The 23,809-nt window shown below is 38.3% G+C and overlaps 1 protein-coding gene across 3 annotated transcripts in view; it reads left to right on the top strand.

Annotated features, from left to right (window-relative positions):
- The window catches only part of LOC150057882 (carboxyl-terminal PDZ ligand of neuronal nitric oxide synthase protein), a 268,284-nt gene that overhangs the window by 191,465 nt on the left and 53,010 nt on the right, over positions 1 to 23,809 (top strand). For all 3 annotated transcript variants that reach the window (XM_090340598.1, XM_090340599.1, XM_090340597.1), the window contains exon 5: positions 23,404 to 23,512. In XM_090340598.1, coding sequence (XP_090196724.1) covers positions 23,404 to 23,512 — 109 coding nt within the window. The remainder of the gene's footprint in view (positions 1 to 23,403; positions 23,513 to 23,809) is intronic.

Below are 23,809 nucleotides of genomic sequence, written 5' to 3'. Positions count from 1 at the left end.
ACGAAGAATTTCTTCCGGTTTTTAATCCAGATCTCTGGTTTGTAATTGGAGAATTGTCCTATCTGAAATTCCATAATAGTTCATCATGAAGAATAAGGTAGCTAAGTTAGCCCAATCTCCAGTGCTACAATTTCCCACAATTGTCTCTTCCTCCTTTCTAATCATAGGCACGTGCTTGATTTCAAGTGCTATATCTATACAAAATCTCCAGGGCTAGGACCTGAATGTTAGGTGGCTTCAAAGTTCGTGTGTTGAAATGTTTTTTGGTTTGTGATTGGGTGAGGTGGGATAATACAGGTTTGAACTCATAACCTCAAGCTTTCTCAGCTTTCTTGGCTGAAATTCTACCACTTAAGGCACACGACCTTGGCTTTTTGCTGGTCATTTTGGAAAATGACCTCATGAACTTTTCTGCCAATACTGAGCTCAAACTGAGATCTTGTCGATCTTGGGTGTTAGCCACAATTACCCTGCTAAAATCTTTAACCCTCAAGGTGATAGCATTGGAAGGTGGAGTTCTCAGAAGTGGTTAGGTCATGAGGGTAGGTCCTAGTATTTGAGATAAGGGTCTTTATAAAGGGGAGGGAGCCTTCTATAGCTTGCCTTTTTTTTTTTTAAACTATGTAAGAATACAGCTGGTGGGCACCATCTGAAAGCAGAAAGTGGGTTTCCATCAGATACTGAAGCTTCTGGTCCCTTTATTTTGAACTTCTACATCTTCAAAAATTTGAGAAATAAATTTCTATTGTTATGAGCCACTACTTTAAGATACTTTATTATAGTAGGCTAAATTAATGCATACAAAGGAGCTGATTTCAGTGAGTGAGATTGGTATGATTTCTATACAGATTAGATGGCTTCCATGCCAGCAACAGCATACAATAAGCCAGGACTCTCCTAGGAAACATGGCAGTACCTGGCATCACAGGTGTCATTCTTCTGTACTGGATTTTTGCAGCCTGAGATCCATCACACCTCTAACTCCTGTTTCATTCACTGGAAGAATGACTGATCTTTGGAAATTTAGGGACCCAAGATAAGGTTTATTTTTAGTTGCCTCTCAAGTTATTGCCATGCTTTTGTTGCCAGAGTGAATAAGGATCAGACCTCCACCATGAAGTTGACATTGTAATAGTTTTGCCTTTGAGTGGAATTTCCATTCATCCAAACAAGTAGCAAATACTCTTCTGGATCATTTAGTAGATTACCGCAGTGATTGGGCCTTGGTTCCACAATGTGGAAACAGACATTGAATATGCCACTGTGGTACTGACAGACTGAATTTCTTTCTGTGTTCCAGTTGCACTTTCAATGTTTCTTGAAATTGTTATTTTAGTATGTTTCTGGTATGTATATATGTATGTATTCATTTAATCGACTGCAAAACTCTTGAAGGGAAGAACATTCCCTGGTCACCAAGCCCATGCCTGGCCCATGTGAAGCACATCAAAAATGTACAGTAGCAGGGCCCAGTAGCTCATGCCTGTAATCCTAGCTATTCAGGAGGCTGAAATCTGAGGATCCAGGTTCAAAGCCAGCCCAGGCAGAAAAGGACCCGAGACTCTTATCCCCAATCAACCTCAAGAAAATGGGAAATGGGACTTGGCTCAAGGGTGGGGTGGTAGCCTTGAGCTGAAGAGCTCAGAGACAGTGCCTAGGCATGACACACACATTTAAATAAATCACTAAAATTAAAATTTTTTGAAAAATGCACAGTGGTAAGACACTGGTGGCTTATGCCTGTAATTCTAGCTACTCAGAAAGTAGAGATCTGAAGATCATGGTTCAAAGCAAGCCCAAGCATGAAAGTCCATGAAACTCATCTTCAATTAACCCCCTAAAAATCTGAAGTGGATCTATAACTCTAAGTGATAGACTTGAGCAAAAAAGCTCAAGGACAGTGCCCACGATAAATACATTGAATCGATATCTGATAATTAACAAATTATGGTGATTTACAAGAGGGAACAATGCTTCCTACTTGAGTGATGACAAAAGGTTTTAAAAAATAGATGTTTGAAGAATATAAACAGATATACCTTTTATCTACATTTTATAGAAATGCAAGTTTCCATTTTTAAAAGAAGATTAAAAACTAACATTTGGCATTATGTATATATCCTCCATATACATGTGATATATATGTGACCAACATTGTCTATGTGTGTGTATATATTTATGTGTGTGTGTATACATGTACTTCTTTTTGTGGTAGACTCCTCATGAGTTTGAATTTTGCCTTTTTCTGGTTGAAAGCTTTCCTATGTCCCATATAAGCCGCTCATTTGTAAACAGTACCTTTACTGAGGCATAATGGTATACAAAAATTGAATATCTAGAAGTGAATAATTTTGACACATGCAAAGTTGTGGAATCATCATCTTAGTCAAGATGGTGAACATTTCTATCACTTCCCAGGGTGTCCTTGAGCTGTTACATAATCCCCCTACTGCACCCCTCCTTACACTCCTGCTGAACCCTTCGTTCCATTATTACATTTTGAGGGTTCTTTATACATTCTTAATATAAGTCCTTTATCTGATTTATGATTTAAAAATATTTTTACCCTCAAATCTAACTTCTTAAATAGTCTTTTGAAGAGCAAAATTAAAAAAAACTGAGACAGAGTCTTTGTAAGTAATATAGGCTGTCCTTGAACTCATCTTCCTCCTGCTTGGCCTCTGAAAGCTGAGATTATAAACATGTATCACCAGGCCATAAGTTTTAAATGCTGATGAAGCATGTTATTTCAGTTTTTTATTACCTAGATTGTTTTGGTATCACATCTATAAAACTGGTGCCTAACTCAAGGTCCTGGCTTTTCTGTTCTCAGCAAGAAATGTGATGGTTTTAAGTTTTATGTTTAAGTATATAAACTAATCTGATTCAGCTTTGTTGAGTCTCTATATTGAACTGAGATTGAATCTAGGGTCTTGTATATTTCTAGGTACATTGTGCTACATCCCCAATGACTCAACATTTTTCACTATGATATGAAGAATGGATAAAAGTTATCTTCCTTAGTTGGGAGCTGAGCCTGATATTTGAGAATCAAGGTTCAAAGCCAGCCTGGGCACAGAAGGACCTGAGATTCTTATCTCCAATTAACCTCTAAAAAACTGGAAGTAGGGCTTGGCTCAGGGTAGGGCAGTAGCCTTGAGCTAAAGAGCTCAGGGACAGAGTACAAGCCCCTTGACACACACAAAGAAAAGTTATCTTCCTTTTCTTATACCTACCCATACCCCTTCTGCTTCTACCAGAGGATAGTCTGGTTGTTGTAGCCTCTTGCTTGAAAACTATTCTTTATCCACTAATGTGTCTTTGCATCTTTATTAAAAATCAGTCAGGAAGTGGCACTGTGGCTCAGGTGGTAGAGCAGTAGCCTTGAGCTGAAACTTTCAGGGACAGTGTATAGGCCCAGAGTTCAAGTCCCATAACCAAGAAAAAAAAAATCAGTCAATGGGAGCTGAGAGTTTGGCCTAGTGGTAGAGTGCTTGCCTAGTATGCAAAGACCCAGGTTCAATTCCTCGCTAACACATACATAGAAAAAAACTGCAAGTGGTGCTGTGGCTCGAGTGGTAAACCACTAGCATTGAGAAAGCCCAAGAACAGTGCCCACACCATAAGTTCAAGGCCTAGCACTGGCAAAAAAAAAAAAAGAAAAAAAAAGTTTTTAAAAATCAGTCAGGGGCCGGGAGTTTGGTCTAGTGGTAGAGTGCTTGCCTAGCATACACAAAGACCCAGGTTCAATTCCTCGGTACCACATACATAGAAAAAAGCTGGAAGTGGTGCTGAGACTCAAGTGGTAGAGCTCTAGCCTTGAGAAAGTCTAAGGACGGTGCTCAGGCCTTGATCTCAAGCCCAAGACTGGCAAAAAAAAAAGGGGGGAAAAATCAGTCAACGTATATGGTTAATTTCTAGATCCTTTAATCTGTTTTATTTGTCTATTTATATTGAAATTAAGTTGTAATAGTCCAACTTTTTCTCCTTTAGCAAAGTGTTCTTTTAGTTACTAATATTATAGTACATCTATTTCCATCTATTTATTTTTAGGAACAAATAAATATATTAAGGTGAGGTACAGCAAATTTTTAATATTTTAAATATTTAAATATTTAATATTTTTAATATTTAAAATATTTCCTTGGTCTCAAAACTCACACAGTTGTCTCTGATTGTGGATGTCATTTTAATCTGTCAAAAGTTAGCAATCTGCATTTATGAACAAACAACTGAACTTTATTTAGTTAGTGTACTTTTAGATATTTTTTCCTAACTGTGTGAAATGGTGGTATTTTTGACTGTGTATCTATGTGTGTGGGTAGATAAAAGATTTTTTCATCTAAATTGTATATGTTCCATTTTATCATCAGTGAGAACAGCTGTCATGGTTATAAAACGTTAACACATATAAGCTTTCCATGGATACCATTATTTCTTTGCCCTTATAAAACTACTCTGAATTTAGCCAGTAGCTCTGGTAAAGTTTGCATAATTGCCAATGGCGTTAATAGACCATTGGATTTCTAAAATGTTCATTTTAGGAGAGTTTTTCTAGTATGAGTGCATTCTTCCTAGTCAAGGAAAATGCTTTTATTCACATCATTAATGAAGATTTTGTTTTCTGATTTAAGTGAAATCCTATTGTTAAATGTTTTGCACTCCACACAGAATGATAGATTATTGCATTTTTATTTATAAAATACAACAAATACCTTACCATGTTAAGTGTATAAAACCAGGTCATTAATTATTAGTTACAGTGTTGTACACTCACTGTTTCTCTGATGTTTCATTACTCTGAAAGAAACTCAGAAGCTATTACATAATAATTCTCCAGTAGTCCCTTCCCCCACCTCCTGGTGACCTCTAAAATCATAGCACTATGTTGAACATCTTGAGAATTTTTCACCTCTGTTACAGGATACTTTTGTTTCTGTGAAATTGTTTGGTATTAATGTTCTTCAATAAATTACAGCAGATTTCTTTATACAATTGTGTTCCATTCATTCCTAACTCTTATCTCTCGGAACACACATATAAAGGTCCTATTTCTCTTTCCTTCAGTTATTCAAGGTTCTTAATTTCAGAACATACTATTTCCTTTTAGAATATGTGATAATTTGACAGAATAGTTCAGATACAGTATTCACATTATAAAATGTAGAAACACAAATCTATTCCTACAATGTGGAGTTTAACAGTCATTTAGTTATTTTTGTCGGTCCTGAGGCTTGGACACAGGGCCTGGAGGTTTTTCTTGAGCTTTTTCACTCAAGGTTAGCACTGTGTCACAGAGCCACTTCCACTTGGGGATAAGAGTCTCATAGACTTTTCTGCCCAGGCTGGCTTCAAATCATGATCCTTAGATCTCAGCCTTCTGAGTAGTGAGAATTACAGGCATGAGCCACTGGCGCCCAGCAACTTATAGTCATTTTTAAAGAATTAGATTACATGTTCACTTGTTTATTTGTATAATTGACTATATTGAGTCCTAGGGTATGGCAAACTTGTAATCTAAAATCCTAGAACTAGTAATTTTCTTGAATCTAATTTTACTAATCCTTACAGTTTTCTTTCTTTCTTTTTTTTTTTTTAGCTTAAATACAGAAGAGAGAGAGACAGAAAGACGGTGTGGGGGGGGGGTGGAGATTTGTTAGACCTTATTCAGTTTCTCAATTCTTATTAATCCTGGTTCAATCAGAGAAACAAGACAGAGATGAGTGTTATGTATGAGGAATTTGTTGTAGGAATTAGATCTGTACAACTGTAGTGGAAGATGGGAAGTAAAAGATCCAAAAGAGATCAGAGAAAAATCATTATCCAACCTTGCTGTGTGGGTTAGCAATCAGTTTGCAGGAAGTCAGGCATGCATCAGAATCTGTCCAGTTTAGAATTAAAAAGGGGGACAAGTGTAGAGTATTTGAGAGCCTGCTGGTTGGCTGTTAATGCCTTCCACCTTTGAGTTTGCAGTATAGCTTCTGAAGTTGGAGCTGGGCTCACTGTTGTTCAACAGGGCTAGCAGTTATGAAGGAAAGCTGGTACACAGAAAAGTGAAGACCAATGTTAGAGAAATAATTTACTGAAACCTTGACTCTATCCCTTCTTGCCTCTAACCATCAATGACCTCCAGAGGAAAACAGCTACTGTTTCAGTCCTGTTTCCCAGATTTCCTACCAAGTTCTCTAAATAGTAGCTTTGCAGGGAAGTGGATAGTGAGAGACATCATTCTAGCTTGGCCGAGTTGACTGAGTGTAATACCACCATACCAAGTCCTGGTAAGAGGTTAACTAGCTCTCCTAGTTTTCTATTAAGTAAAACTTTAATATGAATGCTTTTATCCAAATCATTGATAAGGCTGAGAATAGAACTTTGTTTTATTCTCCCTTTATTAATTTGGGCTCTTCATTAACATTCTGATTTTGCCCTTTCTGGTTTCAAGGACATGCTTCCTGGGCGAGGACAGGGACAGTTAAATAGTATTAAGAGTAGTACTTGTACAAGTATGGAAGTGACTGTGCTTTCAAACTTCATTTCCTGTTTGTCTCTGACCCTGCTCATTGGGATCTGATAGAAATATCATGTTTGAATAAATCTTCCCCTGTGACATTGATATTAAAGGACTGACAAAAAATTCTTTTTTAGAATTTAATGCTAGAAGTAAATTAATTTGATTAATCTCCAGAAGCCAGATAAGAAGTCATTCTTATTGGCTTCAATAAAAACCCAAACAGTTATGGAGAGGATTAGAACTCTCACTTCTTTCTCTTCTGAGGGATGTATGTCTTTGGTGGCATCCCTCTTGATTTTACATGGAAACTGTGTCACACAACTCTGCACATGAGCTACATGAAGGGAGTGAAAATTCCTGTGTGTCCATGGTTGTATCCGTGGTACCTGCTTGAAGGATCCTTAATACATAAACACTACACAACAAAATTAGAGCAGGCTCCATTAAATGTTCACATTAAAAATGTTCACTTCAAAAGGGGTTTGAGCTGTCTATACTCCAGGTTGTCTGAAGTACAGACCAAGAGAGGCATAAAGTCTGATAGAGAGTTGACAGACAAGATAGGAGAGAACTACAGCTAGCTGTCAAGAGCAATCAGCATCTCACCTCTGGAGTCGGTTTCTCTGGGCCTGGCCTTAGAGGCTATCTTTTACACTAATGATGATGAAAAATCCAGTTAGGCTAGCTTTAGACAACTTCACATAATTAAACACTGTCTACCAGGGAGAGAATTACCCAGTGGAAGAAGTGTCAGGGGAAGTGGGAAGCTAGGTTGGTCCCAGTTCTGCTACAAAATCACTGGCTATTTCCAAACTGTATTACTCTTTGCTTCACCTTATCCTTCGTGAATACATAAGGGTAATTATTTAGAATCTGTGCAAGGCATTGAAAATTTTCAGATAGAAAAGTATACTCTATCAGCTTGGTGGCGCTTGGCTGTCTGGTTGTCTTGACATTTCCTAGGATAACAGGTTCCTTTGAGAATCTGATGAGAACTAGAAAAAAAGATCAACTTTGTTTTTGCTTTGTTTTATTTTAAAACAGGGTCTTGCCCTGTCATGGTCCAGGCTGGCCTAGAACTTACTATGTAGTCTTTCCTGACCCAGAGTTTGTGATCTTCCTGCCTTTTCCTTCTGAATACCTGGATTAGAGCCATGTGCCACTACACTTGGTGAAAAACATGACTCTAGTACATACTTGCAAAAATGTTGAATTTTAGAAAAATTAATGGATTCCATAGTCTGTGAGTTCATAAGTTCCAAGGTAAGCATTATAGACCATCTTTAAATATTTATATCTAACCCTAGAAAGGTTATCCTCAGCTTTCCTTGTTCTCAAGTTCAAGTAGAAAAGGGGAAAAAACCCACACCAAATAACAAAAAAGAGATCTAATTTTCTTAACAATTTAGTGTTTGAATAATTAACAAATTTTACTCAGCTGCCAAGGAGACATTTTCATCTTGTAAGAGGAATCTTATTATTCCAAACAAATCAATCTTGTGTTTATAAATTTCAGATCATTTAAAGAGATAATATGTCAGTGGTAGGAGCATCTATAGCATCCTTGTGTCCTTTTAATTACATGAATTATGAAGAAGTTGGCATAGCATCTGAGTTTCACATTGATGGACAGGAGATAATGCCTCATTCTTAATGCCAAAGGCAAATAAAAATTGCTCTTGATTTGAGGCTGTGGTCTCTGAAACCTTTAACATTAAAAGGTAATCTTTAGGGTTGTCATAGGGCAGCGTCTTAGCTTATCCCAAAGTGGCTACTTGGGCGCTTGGCACTGAACACCAGTGTAGACTCTGTGTTGCAGCCTGGTAAGAAGCCCTTTGTGGGCTCTTCCTGTATCCTGTCACAATAGGTAGCATAGGTAGATAGTGAATCTAGGTTTCTTTCTGGTTTCTAGAGCTTAAACTAGAAAAGAGAAGATGACTAGGATGTGCAGGGGGTTGTGGATAGAATTCAGGAAGGATGGAATGGGATAGAATGAAGAGGTGGCCTGTCTGATGTCTCCATTCCCTTTATTAGGAGACATTAAGAGGCAGGCCCTTAAGGATTAGCAGATTTTCTCAGTTGCTAGAAGTAGTCCAGATCAAGCGATGATTAATTATGGATTCTCTTGCTTTTGACTTAACATTTCTGCCTGTCAGATTCTTATTAAGCTTTGAAGATTTATTTTAAATCCCACATCCACCAGGAATTCCTGATTCTATCCCTACTTCAGAGAGAAGGCTCTAGCTTCTATTTCTCCTTTGTATTCTAAGGCTGTGTAGCCCTTAAAATCCTCCTTTTGTTGGTAATTATTTGTTTTTCTGTCATGCCTTTTAGGAAGAGCTACATTTTACTCCATCTTTGGGGCTCCATGACTACTGTTGCACATAATAGCACTAATTACATATTTGTTCACCTTAAATGAATTTTTCTTGAACCTTTGCAAGTTTCCCAGAAAGTGGACATACTCATTCTGTAGACATTTATCTAACATTGAATAGATAAATGAACCAACCAAATATCCTGTAAACATTTTCTGAACATTGACTATAACACATAGGTGATAATATGGAGAAGAGTGTCAAAAAATGTTAACATTACATCAGAATTTGGGTTCTAACAGATGAGTAGTACACAAATAACTGTTGGGAATCTGAGAAACAAGAAGTCAAGTGACCTTGTACAACATAGAGAGAACCCAGCACATTTTGATGCTCTCAGGTTAACTAAACAGGCTACCTCTGCCAATATACACACTCCTGCCTCCAGCCAGTGGAGGTGCCTAGGCTGTCCTGGGTCATAGCTGTGCCAGTGTGTGTTAATGCTTTGCCTAGTGGCTTGAAAGATCCTTAATTAATCATTCCTGTGTATCATCTTGGTTTTCAAGATAAGCTCAGCTCTTGTTCAGTTTGCTTGGTTTTTCACTAGTAATTAATTCATTTTCAGAGGGTGGAAAGAAGTAATGAAACCTCAAATCAGAGAATGTGAGCCGGCATGGTGGCTCATGCCTGTAATCTTAGCTACTTAGTATTCTGAAATCTGAGGATCAAGGTTCAAAGCCAACCCAGGCACAAAAAGACCTGAGACTCTTATCTCCAGTTAACCTTTAGAAAATGGAAGTAGGGCTTGGCTCAAGGATAGGGTGGTAGCCTTGAGCTGAAGAGTTCAGGAACAGTGCCCAGGCCCAGGGGTAGGGCAGAAGCCTTGAGCTGAAGAGCTCAGGGACAGTGCCCAGGCCCAGTGGTAGCCTTGAACTGAAGAGCTCAGGGACAACACCTAGGCTCAGTTCAAGCCCTATGACCCACAAAAAAAAAAAAAAAAGAAAAGAAAATAGTGAATGTGTTCCTCTTGTTTTTCTTAATGGGCCTAGTAAAAACCTTTCTTTAGTAAGAATTAGCAAAGAAAAGCCTCAGAACGGAATCCCCTGATGAATATGATCTATACTGGGGCTTACTATCTCACATTAATATATAATTAATCAGGAGAATGGTCTTGATTGGTGAGGTTGCTGGGGCACTGCAGTGACTTCCCTTCTAAGCTGGAACAGCTGTGTGTGTATGATCTGCCTGCCCTCATACTCATACATTGCTATTGTGGGTATGTATACCCAGATATACACAGGCTGGAGTCTGACCTAGTGGTAAGAGTGCTTGCCTAACATTCATGAAGACCCAGGTTCAATTCCTCAGTACCATATACATTTAAAAAAAAAAAACAGAAGTAGTGCTGTGGCTCAAGTGGTAGGCAAGAAAGCCCAAGGCCCTGAGTTCAAGCCCCAGGACTGGCAAAAAAAAAAAAAAGAAACAAACAAAAAAACCCACACAGGTATACAGATACATGATGTGTGTTAGTCCCAATATACATGGTGTTTGGTGGGGAGGAGATAGGGAGATACTTATTGGCAATGAAACTAAACGTTCTCCAAATTGCTTTTTTTCCCTGATGGAAAGGACAAAGCTGTTAGGAAACAAGCCCATCAGACAATTGAGCTGATAAAGAGAAATTTGACAAACTATATAAATGAGAACTGCATATACTCACAAACCAGATTGTAAAGGTAACCCTGGCCTGGCCTTCCCACAACCCACCCACTATATATTACAGTGCCCCTTCCTTTAGGTAGTCAGAGCCAGAAGACGCTAATGTGTATCCCCTCTCTAAAATGAAAGTAGCAGAATATTTCAAATTGAACTTGCTTTCCTTCAGATCCCTGTCACATTTCTGTGACTGTCCACCCTCAGGAAAGTATAGTAATGAACAGGTGAAATGTAGGTCCAGTCAGTTGGCTTCGGTTTGAGCAGGACACTTCACTGAAAATCTTGCTGAACTCTTGTTTCAATCAGCCCTCCTCCCACTGCCACATCAAATAACCCCAGTCCCCTGGCTAGGAGAGGCTTCAAATGGTGGTGCCATGCCTCCAGCCCTTTTTACTTTATTTATTAATATATTATAACATTAATCTATCATGCATATGATGTAACTTATTAAGTGTAACTTACTATAATTTATGTGTAAGATGACATACATGTGTTATATATATATATAATCACATTTTTTAATCTGCCTGTTGATTGTAGTATATATAGTTACCCCATTTTCTTCAGTGTGAGCAGTAGTTGCCCTGTGCATCATTTCTGATTTCTATAGGCAGAAAATTGCCTCCTCTTCTGTATTTGCTGTATTTCCTTTATTCTACACTTACAGAACTTGCCTTGTTCTGTCAATACACCTGAACTCCTTTAGGGCATTGTCTAAAACACACCCAGCCCAAAGCTATGTTTCAAGAGAATCAATATGTGGCAGGGGAAGGTGGAGTTGTTAGTTTCTCAGAATAAAGGACACAGTGCACATTGAGCAATCCTAACAACTGCTCAGGGGTATGGGGTTATAGAGACAATGAAGAGAATCTATGAAACAGGGAGAAATTAATCAAGCAAATTAATCAAGCAGAACCCCTCTATACATTACCCCGACAATAAAAAATAAATAAATGAAAAATTTTTTAAAGAATTAAATGCAAATTAAAAAAAAAACTAAAATACACCTTACCCCAATTAGAATGGCCAATGAACTCAGACAACGACAAATGCTGGCGTGGTTGTGGAGAAAGAGGAACCCTACTGCACTGCTGGTGAGATTGTAAGCTAGTTCAGCCACTCTGGAAGGCAGTGTGGAGGTTTCTTAAAGAACTGAAAATAGACCTTCCCTACAATCCCATGATACCACTCCTGGGCATCTATCCTGAGCATCAGAATCCAGGATATGATGATAATAACACCTGCTCAGCCATGTTCATCTCTGCACTATTCACAATAACCAAACAATGGAAACAACCCAGATGCCCTACTGCAGACGACTGGATAAAAAAAAATGTGGTATGTATATATACACAATGGAATTCTACATAGCCAACAGACAAGATGAAATAATGGCATTCACTGGGGAGTGGATGAAATTAGAGCGAATCATGTTGAGTGAGATAAGTCAAGACCAAAGGAACAAAAGGCACATGGTATCCTTCATATGTGGACATTAGATCGAAACAGTACAAGAGGGAGGACTCAATATTTGGGTGCCCAAGGTTATGACATAGTCTTGGAAATATAAACATAACCACTAGACATAAAAATCTATCGTGGGATATATACTCTATACACATAATGTTATATAGATCGATATGTGTCTATAACATACAAATCCTCAGCTTAATTTTAATTACATTTTAAAATCTATGTGCCAGTGATTGTATATAGAGATTTCCTTTTTGAATACTTATTTGTTAAGCATGACATTTGAGATATGATGTAAAAATCAATGTTATTAAAATCTTTAAAAAATATAAAAAGAATTATCAAGCAGGAGCCCTCAACCCTCACCTTACATTCTTGGGAAGCTTCCTCAGCTTCCCAACCCACCACCCAAAGTTCCAAAGTAAAAATACAAACTCTTCACATGGGACTGGAAATTGGTAAGAGATGAAGCATGAGTCACTTATCCTTTCTCCTGAGTGTCCCCCAGAAAATCTTAGTAACCCAAGAATCAAATCACCTGTGGCCAGAGAGGCATTTATGAAGCCATGCAGAGCTTGAAAAAAAAATAACAGGAATGAGAAAATCCAGGGAACCCAGGTAATAAATATATTAAAGCACATTCTGTCAAAGCAAATTCACATTTCTAGCCTGGAAATAGGGAGAGGATGAACAGCAGCCATAACAATTTAGTATTCTAATGATATTTGATGGTTCTAATCAGCTAAGAACTTAGTTAAGGTTACTGAGGCTCAGATTTCCAACTCAGATACTGTAGTAAATTAGGTCCTTACAAAGCTGTATTTAAGTCCTAAACCCCACCCAAGATTATTGCCTGATTTGGAAATAGGGACTTTGAAGATGAATTTAAATAAGTCATATTAGATAAGGGTATACCTTAAATCCAATGAATAACTGTTTTTTTACATTTATAAGAAGAGGGTTAAGGAAACATGAGGCCCTGATTGCAATCCCTCCATAAAAAGGAAAAGAAAGGGCTAGGAGTTTGGCCTGGTGGTAGAATGCTTGCCTAGCATGCATGAAGACCCAGGTACAATTTCTCCGTACCACATACATAGAAAAAAGCCAGACATGGTGCTGTGGCTTAAGTGGTAGAGCTCTTGTCTTGAGAAAGCCCAAGAACAGTGCTCAGGCCTTGAGTTTAAGCTCTAGGACTGGCCAAAAAAAAAAAAAGGTAAAGAAGTCCAGGGGATGATCTTGGTGGTGATGATGATGATGACGACGACGACGACGGCGACGACAACAACAACAACAACATGAGTATAGAGACGAAGACCTAAGGATGAAGGCCATGTGACACTATATTAAGAAACTACTAGCCAGAGTGCCAAGGATTGTCATCGATCACCAGAAACAAGGAAAGATAGGTAGAACAGATTATTCCTTAGAACTATCAGATATAGCCTTGATTTCTCACTCTGGTTTCCTAAACTGAAAGAGACTAAGTTTTTGTTGTTTAGTGATGCCTTGTTTATTATGGCAGTTCTAAGAAACACACACACACGAGAGAGAGAGAGAGAGAGAGAGAGAGAGAGAGAGAGAGAGAGAGAGAGAGAGAGAGAGAGAGAGAGCGCGCGCTAAGACTCAAAACATTCCAGAGGCTGGGAAAGAAGAAGCACTGCCGTCTTCTCTCAAACTGCAAAATGGGATCTGAAGAGGCTCAGAGGATTATTAAAATAAATAAAATAATTTACACAGTGCCTGTTTCATAGTAGGTACTTTATTAAACTGAAAGAATCCAGAAAGAATGTTTGCAGGAACAAAGGAAAAGAGGAAGCTGCAATTTTCTCAGTAAAGAACTTCTACATTATGTATCAGTTGGAATAGTGCCCCTGCTATTGCGCTGGTACTGACTTGGTGTTGGTTTTCTCGGGTGTTAGGGGTAAAGGTATATTCCTTACTATAGATCCTGGTGGTGTTCTATTAGGAAAACATAGAGAACAGTAAGTTTGCCTCCTTCCCCCCTAGTACCCTTCCAAGACCTCCCTAGTCCCTCTAAGAATAACACATTCAGGATATATGTTGGCTTTGTCTCTGTTCTCTGATTCAGAGATGAAAGTCATGTCTATGAACAAGAGTCTTCAGGAAACTTAAGGCTCCTGAGAGATATAGGAAAAATGAACTAACTCCTACCCCAAGAAAAAAAAAACACTTAAAGAAGGAAAAATTTATCATTCTCTGGCTTCTCTTCAGATTGTACAAATCTTTCGCCTTTTACTAAAGAAGTAAAAATTTATTTTAGCTCTAGAGTTTCAGAGTCTTCGGCCCATTGTTCAGTTGACTTTCTTGCCTTAAGCCTTTGGTGAGGCCAAAACACCCTGGAGAAAGAGCATAGCAAACCAGGAGTGTTCCCTAGTGTTAGCATGCTCAACTAGCATACATGAAGCCCTGGGTTCGATTCCCCAGAACCACATGTACAGCAAAAAACAAAAACATAAAGAAAAACAGAAGTGGCACTGTGGCTCAAGTGGAAGAGTGCTAGCCTTGAACAAAAAGTGTCCTAGGACAGTGCCCTCACCCTGAGTTCAAGCCCCAGGACTGGCAAAAAAAAAAAAAAAGGAAAAGAAAAGAAAAGCATGGCAAAGAACCTACTTCCTCCAACTAGATCCCACACCCTGGTTTCCATCCACATCCCAGTAATGCCATCAAATTGTGAAGCCATCAGTGGGTGATGCAATCAAATTTACCATGATCCTGTCACCTCTGAACACAGCTTTGGGAACAAGCCTTTAAATACATGGGCCTTTAGTGGGGGCATTGTATTGCCTCACCTAACACAGCTGAAGAGGAGAGAAATAGCAACTCACATAAGTGCATTGGGTTTTGACAGTCGATCACAGATGAAATTATTTGAGAAAAAAATGAGTGTTGAAGAAGTTTAAGTCTTGGAGTATATGGAAGATTTTTATACAGTGGCTTTTATGAGGCATCTTGGACTCTTTTCTTTTGTTTTGTTTTTTCTATTTTTTTTTTTTTGCCTGCCTGTCAAGTACAGAACATGAGGAAATTAACTCATCACACTCTTGGCATTTAGAAAGGGCTGTGTGATGATTGTAGTTGATTCAAATAAAGCAAGGGAGTACTTTAGTGGCACATAAGAAAAAATTTGTTAACAACTTTGAAATTAAAACATAAATTAACTCCTGAGATAGACCATGAGGGTGCCTTAACTAGAATTTCAAAAGATAAATATGTATTTGTCTAGTGTTCATATGAGTTTAAAACTCAATTGATTGCTGGCATTTTTTACTCTAGGTACAAAGTATATCTTTGCAACAACAATTTAAACATTTGTGGATTGTTCCTTAAAGAGATTTTAGAAAGCATCTTCTGTATTTGCATTTCTATGCCTGCAGTTAAAGAAATGAACTCTACAGTCTCTCAAATCCCAGTCTCCTGAAATCCCAGAATTCCTTCTAGAACATTACCATAGCAAGGCATGACACATGGCCCAATCATAGTGACAAACAAATATGGATAGCTGGTATATTCCAACAGTAATATGTCTGTGACCGTAAAGAGACCTATTTCATGATCTGTGAGAGAAAGTGATCAACATGAAGAACAAAGGTTATCTAAAGATTAGAATAAAAAAAATAAGACTCAAGGGAAGAAGATCAAGTGTCAACTTCAGATAGGTATGTGAAACAGTATTCAACTGTAGGGCTGAGTGGGAAGAGAAAAGATACACTGGTATTGAGACAGTGTAATGGATGCATCCCATTCCTTGCTATGGTTTCGGATGTTGTTCTATTAGCAAAGCACACTGAATGATAAGTTGACCTCCCTCCATCCTAACACCCTCCTAAGATCTTCCCTGGTCTTTTAAAGATAACATATTTAGAGTGGCAGTGTGTGAGACACAAACTCATGTGGGCTATATGGCCAGGGAGTCCTTCTTCTTGAGGACAGAGTTTATGCTGGATTTCCCTATGACTCCATCTTCATAGGCAGCCTCACTCAGTTTGTCTTGAAAAGCAGATTGATTTTCTTTTGTCTGGTCCATTTTTCATGTACTTCTTAATTTCCTAGAGATCTTCCTTAAGAAAACCACTTGGATTTGTATCCTCCATTTGTGAGTTATTTAGTAGATTTTTTTTCCAGCTAGATTCCATTTCCATCTATTTGATGAGGTATCTTTTGGGATCAGAAATATCCATGTCTGCCTCTTCAACAAGTTGTGCTGGCAGAACTGGTTAAGCACCTGTTGAAAACTAAAGTTAGATCCTTCTTTGTCACCCTGCACTAGAATTAACTCCAAATGGATCAAAGACCTGGAGATAAAAGCTGACACATTGAAAACTTTACAAGAAGGAATAGGAGATACACTAGGCCTCCTTGGCACAGGTCGAAACTTTCTTAATAAGGACCAAGAATCACAACAAATCAGAGAAAGGTTGGATAAATGGGACTGCATTAAACTGCAGAGCTTTTGTATGGCAAAGGACATAGCTAGTAAATTAATTAGGAAGCCTACAGAGTGGGAGAAGATCTTCACCAACCAAACAACGGACAAAGGCCTCATATCTAAAATATATCAACAACTCAAAAAATTGAATCAATCCAAAAGTAATCTCCAAAGTAACAACCATCCCATTAAAAAATGGGCCAGACTTAAAGAGAGTCTTCTCTGAAGAAGAAATAAAAATGACCTATAGACACATGAAGAAATGCTCAACATCTCTGGTCATAAAAGAAATGCAAATCAAAACAACTCTAAGATTCCACCTCACTCCAGTTAGAATGTCCAGGATCAGGAAAACGAATAATAACAGATGCTGGAGGGGATGTGGCCAGGAGGGATCACTACTACACTGTTGGTGGGAGTGCAAACTAGTTCAACCACTATGGAAAGCAGTATGGCAGTGCCTCAAAAGTCTAAACATAGAACCCCCCTATAACCCAGCAATTCCACTACTTGGCATTTACCCAACCATCCAGAATCTAGGGCATACTAAATCCACTAGCACAACAATGTTCATTGCAGCATTATTCACCATAGCAAAGATATGGACCCAACCTAGATGTCCCTCAGTTGATGAGTGGATCAACAAGTTGTGGTATTTGTACACACTGGAATTCTATGCTGCTGTCAGAAAAAACAACATCGACCCATTTGTTAGGAAATGGAAAGACTTAGAAAAAATCATATTAAGTGAAGTAAACCAGACTGAAAGGAACTTAGGCTCAATGGTTTCCCTCATTTGTCATAATCAGTAGAAACCTTGGGCTCTACTAGCAGAGATCTGCAATAGAGCAAAACCTTGATACATAAGGCCATATAGTATGAAGCTAATTGAAAGGACCTCCAGGATATTGAAACAAAAGCCATATAACGAATGATTGTTGCCCTTAATGTACTATGTTGTCTCTCATCTCCTTTGCTGTCCCTTGGTTATCTCATATTGTTACAGTATCTCACTTTGTTATCTGATATATTGAATTTATTTGTATTTGGTTATTTGAAATTGGATAGGGAAGGGGGGAAAACCAAGATGGGGGGTGGGGGGTGGGTGGGGGGGAGGGTAATGGGTACCAAGACATGTGAAAGGGTATCAATGTATATGAATTAATGCACCTTCTATCTGGCAAATATCATGTAACCCTTTTATTAATTACAATAAAAAATATTTTAAAAAAGAAAAAAAAAAGAAATATCTATGTCTTTCAGAATTTGGGGAGAAAAACCTCTGACTGCAGGGCACCTCCCATTCATACTGATGTTTAATCTCCTAAATCTAATGGGTTGAAGCTATAGCAATGGATAGAAACTAGTGTTGGAGGTGAAAGTTTTAAAAACCCACTAGATTAGATTAGATTAGATTAGATCACAGCAAATCAGACCATATCATTAGGTTGGAATCTCCATGGCTTCATAGGGATGAAAGAGACACATACAAACTTTCTTACCATGATCTAATGCAGCTAAATGGGGCCTCATTAGAACTATGCCATCCTCTTAGACTTCAAGCCTCCCACCCTGTGAGCTGAACAAACATATTTTTAGTATAGACAATCTCGTGTATTTTATTATAGTAACAAAAGCAGACTAATAGAGTGTCATATTCCAACTGGAGGATCACTTTTCCCTACCTTCAATGAGATAGTGATGTGGGAGAAACCAATAAACCTTTCTCTTTGTTTTACACCTATTCTGTTTTCTTTCCTTCTTTCTTTTCTCTCCCTCTCTCCACCCCCCCTCCTCTCTTTCTTTCTTTCTTTCTTTCTTTCTTTCTCTCTTTCTCTCTTTCTTTCTTTCTTGGCTTGAACTTAGGGCCTGGATACTGTCCTTGAGCTTTCTCAAGGCTAGCACTCTGCCACTTGAGCCACACAACCACTTCCAGACTTTTCTGTGTATGTGGTACCAAGGAATCAAACCCAGGCTTTGTGTATGCTAGACAGCCACTCGATCGCTAGGCCACAATCCCAGCCTACCCTACACCTATTCTAAAAGAAGTTTCATTATTTTCATTTTTAGAGCCAAGAAAGGAAGCAAAGAGGAAGAACAGAGTTTGTTCAAGACCCAGTGGCAGGCCTAGGTCCCCTAGAATCAGGTTCTGTGCTTTGAGCTGTACCAGGACTGAAAAGCTCTAGTCTGAATCTACAGGGCTGAAAACTAGAACTGATGTTTAAGTTCCATTCTAAAAGCTTGAGACCCAAGAAGAGCTGATGTTTGGTCTAACTTTGAAGGCCAGAAAATGTCTATAGCTTAAAATAGGAGGAAAATGTCCTTAGCTTATATAATCATTTTGTTCCATTCATGTCTTCAATTAATTGGATGAGGCCTAATCACATTAAGGAGTCAGTTGTAAATCTCATGCAGAAACACCCTCAGAGATACTCCCAGAATAGTGGTGGACTATAAGGGCGCAGAAAGGGAAACAAGAAAGAGGATGCATTTCTCTTTTTAAAAAAATAATAAGAGGAGTAAAAATAAAGAAGAGATCAAGATAGTGATTGAGTTCTCACAGCTATAAAATAATAGAGCTTGAGATGAATTCTAAGTCTGTCCCACACCAGGGCCAGTACACATAATCATTTTCTTCTGTGGGTATTTTCCAATCAACATAAGGGAAATTAGGGAATGAATAGTCTCTCTGGGAGTGACAGACCTGACCAGCAAGGCTGCTCAAAGACTTCATAGATCTTTTCTCTACTCTCTTTCTGTTTTTCATTTGTGATCCAAAGAGAAATAGAGTTTTCTGTAGATTAATAGTCTGCAAAGAGCAGCATTGCTAGTGGGTCTGGTGATTCTTTATCATTTTGTCAACCTGAATACTGGCACAATGATAAATCCCAAATCTAGTTTCTCTAAGATGTTGTTTATTTTTCACTCATTTTTATATGTTTATGACCATCAAAACTGGCAGAAGTTTATTGATGTGGTTTTTATAGCCTAACAGTTCCATTAGTAATTAAAAATTATAAGGATGTGTATATTTTGAAATAAATGCAATAAATCTTATGAAATTTAAATAGGGAACAAAGCTTTACAAAACCTTAGGAATTATATGAACTCCAGTCAACCTCTTTGTGATTCTGTGCCTCATAATTATGGTGAAAGTTAGGAAGATAGACATAGTGGCTTTTTGGAAGCATGGATAGAACCAAATTAGTCTTCAGGAGGAGGAGGAAAGAAAGGTAGATCTTTCCATGCTCCATAGTGCTCACATTCTTCTTTCCTCAGTTTTTACCCCACACTTCACAGTTCTTTTTTTAAATTTTTTACTTTGTATTATCTTTAAGTAGTTGCAGTTTGTGAATACAACATATCTTTAACAATGTCACACCTGTCAGCATTCTCACCCACCCTCCCTACTCATCCCCTTACATTGACTATTTGCCTGTACTTCCCCCCTCATTTATCTATCCCTTTCTCCTAGACTCCATCCCACTTGTTTTGAGTACTTGCTTCCTGGTATTTTATTTTGCTGTATTTGATTTTGGCTTTCTAAGGAATTATTGTTTATGATCTATCTCAAATCTACTATATTTTTACAGCTCTTAAGAAAAACCATACAATGGTAATAAAAAGTAATGTTCTTTGGATGTGTTTCAAAACCTAGAAGTATGAATCTGAACCTTTGATTAGTTTATGTATTAATATGTTGATGAATGAGATCACACGGAAAAACTTTCTGCTTCCTGGTTATATTGGTGGAAACTTTCTAAGCTCTCAGTGACTTTTTGGCTAGCAAGAGGTTATTTATTTTTCATAACAACACATTAGGTTTCAGACATAGCAAGTTGAGCAGTTTCCAGAGTCCAAAGAGAACAGCTGTTTCTGTGCATAGGTTATCATCAGATTTTTGCAAAGGTGCTCTGTGAAGGGCAAGTTTAACCTTAGCTTACTTCTCTCCCTTTGTACCTTCCACATCTCTGTGTCTTGTTGGAATGCCAGATCATATTCATCCCTGCTGTATCAGCTTTAAATCTAGTTCTCTGTCCCTTGGATACTACATAATAAATTAAAAACTCAAAATCAAAGGAATCTTATATGTGATGCCTTGAACTAATGACTAGAATTCCTGAGATAAGTGTGGGGGTGGGGGGTAGGCAGACTACATTATGAGTGTTTATTAATGACAGTGATATGCCTTTTTCCTTCCTAAGCAGGGTGATGTACTGGCACTTAGGATGCTAAGATGTGGGTCATTGCTCCCTCAAGGAGCTCTTGTATCAACCTGATAATGCAGAGGAGATGCAACAGCACAGGCAAACCTCAGGGAGTTCAGTCATTTCATCTACTGAGGAGGAAGGAAAGCTTCTCTAAGCCAAGTCTTGAAGGATGTCCTCAGTGGTTTCAAAGGCAGGAAGATAATATGTGGCTAGTTCTGCAGGTTTATGTAGGTCAGAACTCTGTAGGCATGAGGATTCCTTCATACTCAGGAATTTGGACTTTAACCTGAAGGCAACAGAAAGTCTTTGGATGGCTTCAAGAGGAAAATAATGGGATATAGTATATATTTCTAAAAATGCTCCTTTGCTAGCACTGGGCGAATGGGCTGATAGTGTGCTAGGAAGCAGAAAGACATGCAGAGAATATTGTGCAAATCCAGGTTAAAAAAATGAGAACAAAGACAGTGCTCATGGAGTTGAAAACACAAATCACAGACATAGCAGGGAGGTCCCCTGCTGGGATATAGCCATGAGTGACCCTCTAGGAACAGTTGAGTAAGGAATCAAGGGTGTTGCCCAGATTTCTGACTTGAATGATTACAATGTTTCCTTATTAAGCCTGAGCTCTGAAGTATGACCATGTTTGTTTGGCCCCTTTTGGGGGGATGATGGTCTATTCAGGTAAAGACCTGATAAATTTGAGGAGTTTCAAAGATATTTGGGGGGGTGTCTGATAGGAAGCATTAGGGGGAATGGCCTAAGTTCAGACAGGAAATATGGAGGTGCCATTGTTGACTTGTCCCTTTGATAAGAGTGTAGTTTGGCATTATTACAAAGACCAAGGACTAAACTTCTCAGATTAGTTTTCTTGGAAGCCACATTGTCTATTATATTATCTATTATTAGTATCACTTTGATAGAAATGTTATTAATTTCTGTGAAGGTTATTATTCCTCTAATGATTATTTATTATTATGGTAAACATTGAGAAAATTGACCAAGCTACTTTTAGAAAACAAGATCAGAACCTGAAATAACGCAGAGTTTAGCAAAGGACCTGTGATCCTTAACATGAACTTGAGTTTCTGCCCAGTTCTTTTCTCCTTTCTTTGAACATATTTCAGGCTTCTGGGGAGAATCTCAGCTACTAGACTATTTATAAGCTGCATCAATAAAGAAAAGTAAAATGGCACTTTCATAAATACTTCATCTTCACAATAACCTTGCAAGATGTTTCTATTAATAAGTCCCACTTTATAGATAGCACAGCTAATCATCTGAGTAGCTTACCTTGTTTGTATTAAGTAGTAAAGTTATAAAGACTTTAAAATCCTAGATTCCATTCTCTTTCTCCTATAAAACACTGACATCTAAAAAACAACAAAAAAAAACAAAACAAAACAAAAAAAACAACAATAGGCCAGATAAATCCTTAGGTGATAGTCATCAATGTTTTTATTGAGGAAAAAAAAAACAATTTGGGGTAGGATGTGGCTCCAGTGATGTTCATTAATAGCCTGCCCCTCTTCCCTCGCCCTTCTCTCTTTCCCAAAATTAATTCTACTGGCCATTTCCTTCATCTCCCTGCCCTTACTCCATGCCCAACAGGATTCAGACCTGCTGGTTCTGATTGCACCCTGTCCTAGGCCTACTGAAGATTTTTCCACTAGGGCCCTCTGCTTATCATTTTTCTTTTTCTTCTGCTTCTACCACCCTTGTCCCTACCTTCAACTCCAAGTAGCCAGGAGATACTTTAGTTCTAAGGATTCATAAGGAAGTCAGTCTCCTGTTCAGAAGTCTCCAATGGCTTCTCATTTCACTTAGAATATAAGCTGTGACCTTCAAGGCCTTTTGTGTTCTGGTGGCTGGTAGTTTCTGTGGTCCTGTTACTGACTAAATTCACTCTTCTTGAACCATACTTGACATTTCACGTGTCCTTTAAGCATCTTCAGCACATCACAGAGCTCATGTCTGTTCTTTCCTCCTGCAGTACTTCTGTCCCTGTGACTGACTCTCTCATATCCTCAGGTCTCTGCATGTCTATAAGAAGATATCTATAACAGCAGCCTCCACCATGACCTAATCCTATTCTGCCTGATGTTACTTCATAGCACTTGGTTTTTATTTGCATAATTATACCTATGTGTAAGCTCTGTGAGCCCAGGGGCTTTGTTCAATATCCTCAGCTGCTGAGAAAGCCCCAGGCTCAGTCATGCTCTCAAAGCACTGACTGACTCATGGAATGAATCTGTGGAAACCATGGTCCTTGCAGAGGGGCAAAGTAGAGCTATAATCACCAAGGTACCTATGAGAATACAAAGGAGTATTTCCCAACATGGTTGGTGCTGCTGGTTGCCCAAGTCTTCTCATTGTGGCTAACAACAAAGAGACATTATGAAACATACATATTACTCTGGGAAGATGCAAATTTGTTTCACTGATAAGGATAAGAACTTAACACATAGAAATTACTGGGTTAGATTTGCCACCTCAAAGACATCTCCAAATAGTGTAGGTTCCATATCTTACCCAGGCTTCTCTCACATCTAGACATCACTCACATGAGCATCAGTATTTGGGGAACTCTTGCATTGTGGAGTTCTGATCCCAAAGGAAGAAGACTTTGGTAATTTAACTTTAGTGAGCTCTGTCTTCTAGCAGTTCTTAATATGGAAGATTTGAATCTACTGCCATTTTCAGTATATTTATCTGTTGCTCTTTCCCTAGGATCTTCTATGTCTCTCATGATTCCCAGGATTTGAAGATCTTCAGCTATATCGCTCGAGATGGTGCCAGCAACATTTTCAGGTGTAATGTCTTCAAATCAAAAAAGAAGGTAAAGGGACAGTCATTGTTCATTTATTATTTTCCTCTGGTGAACTTTGGGACACCCAGCACTAACCTTCTCCCCACTGAAGATTTGGAGGTGGCAGTTTTAATGCCAAACATGGAAGAACTACCTTACTAGTCTATCACTGATTCTATATAATGAAATTTTCTTTTAGTTTCATCTGAATTTTATACTGTACATGTGAGCAGTTGGAAAGGATTAACCATTGGATACATACTATAAAAGAGGAACAGGTAGACAACACTAGGAATTTTGCTCACCTTAGCATGGGCTAGAAAAAAT

Source organism: Megascapheus bottae, chromosome 10 (genome assembly GCF_031878675.1).
Source record: "Megascapheus bottae isolate mThoBot1 chromosome 10, mThoBot2.hap1, whole genome shotgun sequence".
NCBI lineage: Eukaryota > Metazoa > Chordata > Mammalia > Rodentia > Geomyidae > Megascapheus > Megascapheus bottae.
This window is presented reverse-complemented; position numbering and strand designations above follow the sequence as displayed.